This window comes from Bactrocera dorsalis, chromosome 4 (genome assembly GCF_023373825.1).
Source record: "Bactrocera dorsalis isolate Fly_Bdor chromosome 4, ASM2337382v1, whole genome shotgun sequence".
NCBI classification, from domain to species: Eukaryota; Metazoa; Arthropoda; class Insecta; order Diptera; family Tephritidae; genus Bactrocera; species Bactrocera dorsalis.
The window spans coordinates 6,251,150-6,263,509 of record NC_064306.1 but is presented as its reverse complement, the minus strand read 5'-3'; the positions used below and the strand labels follow the sequence as shown (position 1 = coordinate 6,263,509).

General features: G+C 33.0%; 3 protein-coding genes across 6 annotated transcripts in view; 1 reads left to right on the top strand and 2 right to left on the bottom strand.

Moving 5' to 3' along the window:
- Positions 1-12,360, top strand: part of LOC105232121 (uncharacterized) — a 36,819-nt gene that overhangs the window by 573 nt on the left and 23,886 nt on the right. The window contains exons 2-5 of one of the 4 annotated variants that reach the window (XR_007422495.1): positions 48-1,194; positions 2,936-3,229; positions 3,286-3,395; positions 4,036-4,183. Coding sequence is in view for 1 of the 4 variants with exons in the window: in XM_049454468.1 (XP_049310425.1) it covers positions 48-1,310 (1,263 nt within the window). In the remaining 3 variants the exon portion in view is untranslated. Of the gene's footprint in view, positions 1-47; positions 1,531-2,935; positions 3,396-4,035; positions 4,184-12,360 lie in introns of those variants that run through there. The other 3 variants (XR_007422496.1, XR_007422494.1, XM_049454468.1) reach the window with 3 other exon arrangements.
- LOC109579953 (UPF0430 protein CG31712) lies at positions 8,251-9,912 on the bottom strand. Its single transcript, XM_019992377.3, has one exon. The coding sequence runs from the start codon at positions 9,901-9,903 to the stop codon at positions 9,298-9,300; it is 606 nt and encodes a 201-aa protein (XP_019847936.2). The 5' UTR covers positions 9,904-9,912; the 3' UTR covers positions 8,251-9,297.
- The window catches only part of LOC105232123 (uncharacterized), a 151,654-nt gene continuing 149,365 nt past the window's right edge, over positions 10,072-12,360 (bottom strand). Inside the window, 1 exon segment of the mRNA XM_049454466.1 lies at positions 10,072-11,977. Coding sequence (XP_049310423.1) covers positions 10,072-11,977 — 1,906 coding nt within the window.

Genomic DNA, 12,360 nt, shown 5'->3' with positions numbered 1-12,360 from the left:
CTTTTAAATTACATATTACCTAGAAATAAATTAATCTTATTATTTAGGTTTTACGCGATGTGCCAGCAAAACAAACTAATGTTGCTCAGGCTAATTGTTTTGTAAATGCAGCCTTAAATCTACGGACACAGGATGTAACTGCAACAAGAAACCCATTTGAGATCCAACGTTGTCAAAGCGTTGCAACAACTACTTCTTCTGTCGGCGTTGAAAACACTGGTGTTGAAGTTGGCCAAGTAGTTCCAACTGATTTAAAAATATCGTTGCCGTTTAAGCCTACTCTTGGTTGTCGCATAGATTTCACCAATATACCTTTAGAAGAGCTAACGCCTAGCAAGCTGCTGGCGGATAAACTAGTATTTTCACCAGTCTTAATGTTGCCGAAACGTTCATTGGATTCCGCAAGTGAGGATAGTAGTATGGATATAGGTAAAGAGTTAGATCGCTATCAGCTGGAACTGGAGAATAGTATCAATGAGGCGAAAATGCGCAAGGCTATAGGCCCTTGTACAAAATCGACTTTAAATGTGAACGTGGAGCAAAAAATTACATTCAACCAAAGATTGGCCGAAATAGCCGAAGAAGATGAAGAAAATGATTTCAATGAAGAAGATGTGGAAAAAACTAATACTTTGCATGAGTGTACAATTCAATCTCATATTGAATTGACTGGTAAAATACAAACTGAACAAGATGAAAGAGAATCGTGTATGGTTGAAGAATTAAAGAACGAAGATGTTGTATATGCTTCTGACTCGGATGAGGACGAAATTGACTTCAAGGAGCCAGCACCATTTGTGCGTGCATACCAACGCGCTGCAACAACACATGTCGTTGGTAGCAAAGAGTCTTTGCACTCCAACGGTTCAAACGACTCAACCGATCATAAGAAACCTCTAAATGTACGTAATTTAATACGTAAATCTTTAAGGAAACTAATGCATCCAACCAAGCATGATGATTTATTTAAGACTAATTCTGATGAAAAAGAAATATTGAACATTGAAATAGGTGAAAAGGAAAAGCAACATGCCAGCGCATATAAAATTATACGAAATAGTTTAAGACGCAAAACAACCGCCAAACCTTCAAATCCTGCCCAGGAAACGCCGGCTGCAAAAGCGGAAATATCGATAATCGATACCAGTGAACGCAGAATGAAACTTACTGCAGTGATTTCAACGAATACAGAAGGTGAGCGAAAACACACATTGCGCAACAGCTTGCGACGATCGACACGCGAAATGGGGCAACATTTGATGAAAACTGTGTTTCACAAAAATCACGAAGCTTATGAACTAAGCAAGTGATCAGATTAAATAATGTGTGGTCTACTACCACACACCACCACCTTTTATTATTTAATTTTAAAAACTCAATGTTAAGCACCCAAAGATGATAACTATGAATGACAACTGAACTTTGACGCACCAATGTTGCACCTTTAATTTTTTTATATACTATATTACGTTAAAATGTTTTTTAATTAAATTATTTACACTTAAATAAACGTTTTCTAGGAACTTTAAAGTTCAAATATGAATTGACTTGGCAGGAATAGCGCAGTGTAAAAGTCAACTTTTTGCTGTATTTGTGCTGGTATAATGACCTGGTCAAATTGACCTTCCCTTGAATTTACATTACCTTGAATTAACCTTGCCTTGAAATTAAGAATTATCATTTTTTATATTTTAGATTTATATTTGTGTATTTTTGGAAAATGTCCATTCATTTATTTTTTTTAATTGATTTTCATTTATTACACTTCCTTCGTCAATAATCTGCAAAGCCTTCAACATTGTCAGTGTTTGTTATTATTTTGGTTTTTTTTTTGTTTGATTACAACATTAATTGTTTACAATTCATATTTTTGTTTTGAGTTTTAACTGTTTACGAATTTGTAATTTTTCATTCATTCGAAATTTAATAATTTACTTATTTTGCTACTACGTTATCTATGAATTGCAATTTTTTGCTAACTTATATCCTAATGATTTCTCAAACAATCTATTGATTTTTGTTGTTTATCAAATTATTATTTTTAATTATTTTAGTTCTTCAAAGTACTTTCACTTATATTTAAGTATTTCAAGTTTCTACTTAAAGTAATTCAATTTGTTTTAACGTTATTTGATTTTGGTTTCATTTCAATGTTGCATAATGTTGGTTGATAACTCTCGATAACTATATAATTATTACTACGAATGACTTTTGTCGTTTGTCATATGCATTAACGTACATACATATTTAAATAACTAGCCTAATGCATTTTGTATGCCTTAAATTTATTTATCGAGTATGCAATAAGGTCTGTTTTCACTAGTACACCCGTCCTATATGGATATATTTAATAATATTATTGCGTAATAATATATAATACTATGTAATAATAATTCCACTACATGTAAATGTATGTATGTTAATGTATATATTTATATAGCTTGGCTTCTTGTTTTTTTCTTTTGTCTTTTTAACGAATTACAGACTTACAAAACGGCGAACCATTAATTGCTATAAAACTTTGTTTTTGTTTCAATTGGCGCCATGCCCATGATTATAATTTAGACGAGCACTTCATTAATAAATAATGCATAGAAAAAGTTACACTTTTATGTGCTCATTACTTATGCATTGGTGAAAATGCTGAAGGTGGTTTCAAACAAATGCAATATGTCTATTTTTACGGTGGAAAATCTATAAAGTTGAAATTAATTGTAGAAATAACGCCTGTCATTCGTTAAATTCATTGGGCATGTGAATAGCTCATAGCTGCTATAAATAATTTGAAATATTTTGTCATGAACTAGTTTACAACAAGCAAACCTGACTTACACATTGGTCTATAAAATATTAACTTTAATTGGTTTCTTTGATTTTGCTTATTTTTGTAAATTCTATTTTAACCTTTTCTAATACGTACACTACCTATTTACAGCTCTGCTTCAAGTACTTCATACATTTTATCAACGCTTTCGCTTTATACATTATATAAATCATCAATAACACTACAAATTCTAAGTATGGATGGCTACAATAGTTTTTTCTGCAATAATTGAAATAGTTCCAAACGAATTTAAATGAACGCATGATGAAAACAAAGTAAATTTATCGATTTTGTTATCGACTAATATTTCTCTATCCTATGTGCATATTTGCCGGCTTTTTAATGCATGTTTATTGAAGTTGAAGCAAAATAAACTTGGGAAAAGTATAAATGCTGTAATTCAAGGTATTATTATTTTTTATATCAAAAATAACAATAAATAATAAATTAATTTCTGTTAGGGCAATGCCTGAGTTTATGATGCCCCTGTGCATATTTGCTGGCTTCTTTATGTATGTTCAGTGATAATTAAGAAAAATTAACTGGAAAATTAGGATAATTAGAAATCAAGGTATTATTATTTATTATATAAAAGCAATAAACAATTACTTTTTAGTTAGTTTAATGTTTATTGATTTTGAAAAGTAGTAAATTGTATGCTGTCATTTGCGTTGCATTAATTTGTTACTAAAAAAACAAAAAAAAAAATATTTTAATAGTTTATTGTTTATTTTTCTTTAAGCATTCTAAGCTTTTGTTGCTGGAATGTGTATGCTAATACTATTTAAAAATTGTAATTTTTTTCTGTATTTTTCTGTTGTGACTAAGTTACTGTCTGTTTTTTTTTTTAGCCAACCTGTGTGCATTTGTTCTGTTTATTTGTGTGTTTTAAATGTGCTTTCGTCCTACACTTAATTTATTTGCATCTGCACAGCAGAGAATTTTTTTAAATTCAATAGTAATTTACTGGGTAATTTCGAAAAATTTTTGGCTCTAAATTTGCGCTTACTTATGCTATATGTTTCATGTTACTTCGTATATTTAAATTTTGTTTTCGTTTAATGTTTTTCTATTTAAAGTATTTGCTCAGAGTCTACAAGTTAATAAGTCCACAAGTGTAGTTTTCAACATTTTATTTGCTTTGATTATAATTTCGCCTCATTTTTCGTGTGACATTTTCTTAACTGCATGTAATTTATTTATTTATGTAGAGTTGAAGACAGCGCATACATTTAGACACAGTGGGTGCGTAAAAGTGTGAGAGAGAAATAACTATGCTAATTAAGAAAGTGCGCAAAGCTTACGCATAATGTATTTTTTGGAGCCGCTTTTTTACGATTTTTGCAAACAAATACACAGGTAAGCAAGTTTGGGGTAGTGTTTAAGTGTGGGTTGTGTTGAAGGCTAACGGCATTGCAACTGTAGTTGACAAGTGGAAAGCGTCAGGTAAACTATGTGCTAGTAGTGAGTTATGCGGAGAGACATTTTGGCGCGCAAAGTTATTTTGAAACGGTTTCGATAACATTTTATTTTTATTAAAGGGACTATGTGGTAAATTTCGGCGCGCATGCGCGAATGTTTGCATATTTCTTGCGGTTTGCTGTGCGTTTTACATATGTACATTGTTTATTGTGTGAGTTGTATTATTTTTAAAACTATTTTGATTTTTGAAACAGCTCTATATAGACGTCAACCAGTTTTTAGTTTTTCTTTATTTTATTATAATTTTTTTTATTTATTATACAGTTGATTTCAATATTTTGTCGTCCCAAAAAATCTGAAAAACCATAATAATACTAATACGTACATACATGCATATGTACATGCTTTGTTGTGAAAAAAATAATAACTGTAAATAATTATTGGTTTGTTGTTTTTTATTCATAATTGTGTGCTAATCTGCTTAGCATACATTAATTATTAAAAAATATATAAATATTTACATATACAATTGGCATTAAAACTTAGGCGCTTAAGGTTAGAAACAAATTTTGCATTATCGCTATGAAAATGGGACTTTTAAACGGTGTGTCTTGTTAAAAATTGTGTTTATTTTGCCTTTTTGTTAGTCTAAATAGTCATAACTACTTTCATATGTTTTATGCTTTAACTATAGTATATCCTTGTAGTATAATATATATATTTTTAAATGCAATTATAGACCTGAATACGGATTTTTGAGTTTAAAAAATTCACTACTCATTAAATTTCGATTTAATGTAATGCTATTGCAATGCGAGCTTACTGTGTGTACCAAAATACTTGTACACTTACACGCTGGCAACGCTTTATAGTTGTTGTTTGTTATGCAAGAAACCCGTTACTCGCAACTGCTTTACATAGTTATAGTTTAACAGTTATTTAAAAATTATTTGGTTTTTCTGTTTGGAATTCTATTTTATTTGTGTCTATTTCATAAATTTACAGTGTATTTATTTTATAATTATTAATTTCATTTCGCACAACTTTGCTATCGTTCATTTTTACATATTTAGTTCGTTTTTCGCTCGTTTGTTTTTGTTTTTTTTTATTTATTGACGTCACAAAAATTTTATTTCGCTTACACACTTCGGAATTCATAATAATAATTTAATAAAATGTGGTTAAATAAAAAAATAGATTTTATGTAGTTGTGGGGTGTGAGGGAAATGTGTTTTAAAAAATTTTAGTTTTCAAAAAAATTTTAGTTTTCAAAAAAATTTTGATTTTCAAAAAATAATTTTCAAATTTAAAATTTATTTGCCAGTGGCAATTTTTTATTTCACAAAATATTTCTACTTTTTTGCTTTAACTGTCAGTTATAATCAAGTTTTTGAATTAAAAAATTTAGCCTTGCCACATTTTTTTTTAACTTGTGATAATAAAAAAATTATAATAAAATCTAAAATCATAAATATTTTGAATTATTTTTGAATTGCAAATTAATAATAATAAAATCTAAAATCATAAATACTTTCAAATTTTTGTTTTAAACTTGTCATTGCAAATAATAATAATAAAATCTTAAATCATAAATATTTTCTGCGCCATATTTCAATGGTAGTAGCACTGCGCAACAATTTTTTTTAGTGTAAAAAATATTTTTTTTTGTATTAAATTCATAAGCATAGTACGAACGTATATTTGGTTAAAAATGTTTGCTAATTCTTATAAGTATGCGTTACACAGCTTAATTACTTACGACATAACTTAAATAAATATTTGACAATATTCGTTTTATAAATTTATAGTAAAATTATTTTATCAGTATATTTTAACTAAAAATGCAAATTATAGCTAATAAATTACAAATGCATACAATGGGCAACACTCAACAACTTATGGCAAATATAACGGTAATATATTAGAAAATTGATTACCCTTCAATGCAACAACATATTATGTATCAGCTTAAAAGTTTTAACGGTGAATTAATTAAAGAACTAACGTTGAAAGTTTTAAACGAAATTGTGTCAAATGTTGTGCATAGTTTTTAGCATGACTGTACGTGTCTGATTCTAGCGCGTCACTGTTTGTTGGCGAAAGCGTGCTTGCTCTTCTTTCTTACTCTTTTTTTTTAATAAAAATACATTTAAAATTATGCATAAATATTTATAAAAATTATTTTTAATAAAATTATGAGAAACCAATCTAAAAAAAAAAATATTTAATAAAATTATAATAGAAAAATGTTAAAAAAAATATTTAACAAAATTATAATAGAAAAATAAACAAAAAAATTAATAAAATTATAATAGAAAAAACTAAAAAAAATTTACATAACTATGTATAATAAAAAATTTTGATATTTTTTTGGCAATTGGAAAAGAAAATTAAATATTTAAAAAATTTATCGACTTATTTGCAACTAAATTCAGTGAGTTAATATTAGAAAAAATTTAAGTGTAATAAATTAAAATAAAAAAATTCGAATTATAACAAGTAAAAATAGTAATAAAAGCTAAACAAAAATTTTCAAATTTTTTTATAATTAAAATATTTTTTTTTTCTTCATTGGAATATAATGTTTTTTTTATGACTGAAAATTATTTGCGTTAATATTTAAAATAAAATATTTATAAAAAATTAAAGTTCAAAAATTTTGAATATTTTCTAAATTAGCCAAAAAATTGAAAAAAAAAATAATTTTTCCCACTTCATTATATTTTTTACAAAATACATATTTTTATAATAATTCTAAAAACATTTTTTTTTAAACTCTCAACAATATTTTAATCAAACTTTTCTGCAATTTTTTAAGACTTTATTTTTTACTCAATATTTGGTTTAAAAAAAATATTTTTTTCTAAAAAACAAGTCATTAACAAGTTTTCATGAAACTTTTTCCAAATATTAAAAAAATAATTTTTTCTCACTTCAATATATTATAGCAATTTTTACAAAATCTACTTTTTTTATAATTTATCCAGAAAATAATTTTTTTTATATATTTTCCCGAAAAATAATTTTTTTTATAATTTTTCCGAAAAATAAAATTTTTTTATAATTTTTCCAGAAAGAAATTTTTTAATTGTCCAAACATATTTTTTTCAAACTTTCCTGAAATTTATTTTTACTCAATGTTCGTTTTTTTTGAATAAATATAAAAAAAAATATTTTTTATAATTATTTTGGAAAAAATTTCGCAAAAATACATATTTTGATAATTTTTTTTAAATAAAATTTTTTTTTAACATTTATTAAAAAAAATTAATGTTAAAAAATTTTTTTTTTATTCTAAAAAAAATTATCAAAATATTGTTGCAAAATTTTTTCCAAAATAATTTAAAAAAATTTACACTTTTTTCCCATTTCAATATATTGTGTGTATTTTTACAAAATGTAATTTTTTTATATAATTTTTCCAGCAAATAATTTTTTTCAATTTTCCAAAAATAATTTTTTCAAACTTTACTGAAATTTTTTTAGATTTTAAAGTTCAAATACCTTTTTTATAATTAAAATACGTTTTTATTGGAATTTAAAGATTTTTAATAAATGAAAAAAATAAAATATTTATTTTAAGTAATTAAAAAAATGTGTTACGAACTTATTTGTTATTAAATTTATTTGAGATAAAATTAAAAATTTATTGAACACTCAACAAATAGCTCAAGATTTATATTTTAAAATATTCTAAATATTAAGAAAAACAAAAGCCTTAACGCTCAAGTATTTTTTTTAATATTTTATAAATCTTAATAAAATCAAATAATGAATATATTTTTATTTGAAAATAAATATATACATACATATGTATTTAATTTAAATATTTTTATATATATATTTTACTCTATGTTTTGTTCCCAAACATAAAAAATTTAATTAAAAAAAAAATAATCAAAAAATTTTGAGTAAAATAAATAATATTTTTTTTTTAAATTTAGAAAATATTCGATTTTTTTATAATAAAAATAAAATAAAAAATTTAAAAAATTGTTTCCAAATACTTAACAATTGAAATATATAATATAAAGCAAAAACAAAAATAGTATATATTTGTGGTTGAAAAAAAAAATAAAAATATTTCTTTAATAAATTTTTTAAAAACAATGCCCTACCTTCCTTACCACTCGCGTTCTGGTATTGCTTTGAGTCAAAAAATATTTTTTGTTTTGTGCCTTGCTGGATTTGTTTAAAATATTGGGTAGTCTAAAAAGTCTTTTCGTATTTTGTTTGGATTTCGATGTTAGGAACCACGAAAATATTTGCTAAAAAATCTTAAAATAACATTTTTATAAACAAGCAGAGCCTTTTTTTTGCTAGAAAAATTAATAAAATATTAATAAATAAAAAAAGTCACGAATCTATTTTTATATTTATTTTGTGAAGTACCTAAATTTTGCAACACACGCTTACGCCAGCAAACAATTTGGTATGACACGCTTCGGCTGCTTTGGTTTGTCGTTGTTTTTTTTTTTTTGCCTTCTAAAACTAATTACACAAAATTTGTGCGCACTGCTGAACGTTAACAACTTCTTAACTAAGCACATACACATACAAACATACTGCAATCACAATATGAAAACAAACTAAGCTAAACTACACAACAACAACGCTAGTGATGAAACTAGTTACAGCATTATAATACATATACTCGTACACTTATTTGGGGTTCAAGGATTTGGTAGATGCCGATTTGTCGCTAATCGTTTACTAAAAGAGGCAACACAGCAACTAACTCACACGCCTGAAGCGGTGTGATGATTTTCTTGTTGTTTTCTTTTGGTTGTTTGTTTTGGTGTTGGAAATTTGTGCTGTGTTGCGCACAATTATTATTATAAATCCGCCGCGCTGCTGCCACACTGCCCTCCACTTAACGCACAAGTACACGCCCACATTGCGGTTGCTCAACACTGCCGTCGATTGGCCACCGGACTGCCACGCTGATTCATTGTCGCAACAATTTACCAACTGTAAGCCGCCGCTGCTGTCGCATGTTTACCGTACGTCTCCGTAGAGGGAGGGGAAAATTTTTATGACGTCTCTAAAAATCATACTTTGAACGTTTTTTCGCGCCGCTGCTGCCTGCTCGACTGTGTGACGCCACCATTGGCCAGATGATTTTGATGTCCGCCAATGCTGCTACCGCAAAGCGCTGTATCGTCGCAGGCGTAAGTGGCAATGCGATGATCGCTACGTGAGCGTTCACGGTCGTGCGTACGCTCACCGCGATGTTCGCCGCCACGGTATTTGCTGCTGCTACCACCACCGCCGGTTGCCTGTTGTAGCTGCTGCTGCAGCTGTTGTTGCTGTTGTGAGCGTCGATTGCCCAGTCGTTGCAGTTCGTAGTCGCGCGCATCGGCCACATCGAAGGTGGCGGCACGTTGGTGTTTCAGTGCGGACGCGGCAGCGCCAGCGCGTGATGAGCTGTGGCGATGATGCGCATCACGTTCGCGTTCGCGCTCTCGATCGCGTTCACGTTCTCGGTCACGCTCGCACTGCGTTTGCGTCTGTGTCTGTGTAGAGCCGTGATGGTGATGATGATGCGCATCGTATTGCTCCGGACAATACTCGTCGTATTCGTGTTCGTCACAAGTCATGCTCGTCGCGGCGGTCGTTGTGACTTTGGCAGTGGTCTGACTGTCGCGCGTCGTCATCGTTGCGGTGCCTACGCTCGCTGAGGAACGATGCTTCTTCGGCGGCAAGGGTATGGGTGGTGGTGCGGCCGTTTGTGCGGCTGCTGCTGCGGCTGGTGGCGCAACTGTTGTGGCACACGTTGTCGTGCGCCGCACAACATCCACGCCGCCGCCGCAGCAGGCACATTCCTACAATTCTGTCACCGAGTAGAGATCGTTGTTGGCATGCGAGCCGCCGCGCTTCAGCGAGCGATAGTACAGCTGCTGCTGTTGCGCCTCAATTAAGTATTGTTGCTGCTGCTGTTGTTGTTGGTGTTTGCTACTGATTGCGCCGTGGTAGTTATTGTTGGGCGTGGTTGCAGCCGCATGCCGCTGTGCCTGCTGCTGCTGCAGCGTATACGAGTCATAAGAGTGTTGCTTCTTCATGCCACCGCTGGTGAATTGTTGCTCAATGAAAGCCATGCTGCCGCTGCTGGCAGTGCGCGCATTATCAAGCGTTTCCGCGCGTCTCGGACGTTCGTGGCGCTCTGCGCGCTCACGCTCACGTTCGCGCTCGTAACTGTAAGCGTTGGTGGCGTTTTGCTGCTGTCGCAAACTGGCAGATTTTGGTGGCAAAGTCTGCAAGTGATTGGCATTTAAAGTGCCGCCCGCCGTAGAAGTGCTAATCTCGCGCGACGACTTCTTCTTTGGCGGCAACGAGGGTGGCTGTTGCTGCTGCGTCGGCATGGCGCCGCTGGGCAGTTGCATTTTCTGTGCCTGTGGTCGTTGTAATGAGCGATACTGATTGAGATTGGCTGCGCACAGCGGTTGTGGTGAGATCTTCGATTGCTGCGCCTGCTGTGGTATCTCCGGCAATGGTTGGTTGACTATGGAAGCCGGATTCAGTGAGCGCTGTGGCGGTGGTCGTGGTGGCTCACGTGGCGCGGCCGTTGGTGGTGGTTGCTGTTGCTGCTGTGCAACCACCATGTGTTGCTGTAAATGTTGTGGCTGCACCGCAGACTGCGATTGCGGCTGTTGCTGCGTCTGCGGCTGATAGCCCGACGTCTCAATGCTGTAGACTGCCGTGGGTGGCAGTATGTGTGTCGTGGGCGGGTGGTGTTGGTGCAGTTGCTGGTGCAGCGTCGGCTGCTGTTGTTGCAGTTGTAGTTGTGTTTGTTGTTGTTGTTGCTGCTGCGCTGCTTGTAGTGCGGCCAATTGCTGTTGTTGCTGCTGCTGCTGTAGCTGCAGTTGGTGTTGTTGTTGCTGCTGTTGTTGTTGTTGGAATTGTTGTAACTGTTGCTGCTGCATCAGCATTTGTTGCTGCTCTTTGGCATAGGAGCTGCCCACGCCCGTAGTGCCCGGTATCTCGGTGAATGTGTTGGTGGTACGCGGTTTTGGTGGTGGCAGCGGTGCGGGTGGTGGTGGCGGCTGCTGTTGTTGCGTCTGATGTGGCACAATCACTTCGGTTGTATAGGTTTGCGGTATGCAGTCCGGTTGTTGGCAGTAATCCTTCGATACGGTCGCAATGGAGGGTGTCTTGGCGCTGCGCAGATTCGGCGAGGGGCTGGCGCCCTTCAACGAGCCACCGTAGCGGCCTACATGCCGCAGCGTGGCACATTTATTTGCTGTGGCGGCGGCGACAATATTCAAATTGTTATTGCCGCGCACCGCCTTCGGTCCAATACTAATATACTTCGGATCGAAACGATTGAAACTGTTATTAGTGACATCGCGTGGATCACGATCATCGTCACGATCCAAACCATTACCGGTGGAACGATGTACAGCTTGTGCGGAGAGTACGGAACGTATGGAGGAGCCAGCCGAACGTGGTAACGTTGCCGAAGCGAAGATATTTTTCAATGAATTGGTCTGCTGTTGTTGATGTTTGATGTGATTGCTGATGTTGTTGCTGCCGAGAATGTTGGCGTTGTTGGTGTTGCTAATGCCTGCATTTGTGTTGCAGGCAAGCGATTCTCAGTAAAAATCGCTAGATTCGAGAGTCTTACACTGTTTGCTGAGTGTTGCATATTTGCCGTTATTGGGACCGCTCAGATAGCCCGATGAGTTCTGCTGATGGTGCGAGGGTAGACGGCCGAGTGTGTGGTGGCCCGATCTGTGGGAAATGCGGAGGAAGAGCAACAGTTAGAAAGGAAGAGGTGAAAGCAATAGAGGAGATGAAGAGATGCGTAATAGTGTTAGCTATGTGAAACGGTTTTAATGTGAGAGTAGTTAGTAGAATATCGGTCATATATTTATATACATAATATGTGTGTTATTTATGAGAACTTAAGTATGAGGTTCATATAGTATATACATTTTAGATATGGCATGTACATACATGTGTGTGTATGTACGTATATAAATGCATTTGTGGTTTTATGGTCTAAGAATTAATATTGGTGCTTAAAATAGTCTCCACGAACCGGATAACGTAATTGTGCATAACTAATAAGCTTAAAACTGTTAAAAAATACATAAAATTATTAATAAACCTAC

Excerpts from the sequence above, each read along its gene's own strand:
- LOC109579953 (XM_019992377.3), bottom strand. The coding sequence starts at position 9,903 with ATGACGACGCGCGACAGTCAGACCACTGCCAAAGTCACAACGACCGCC.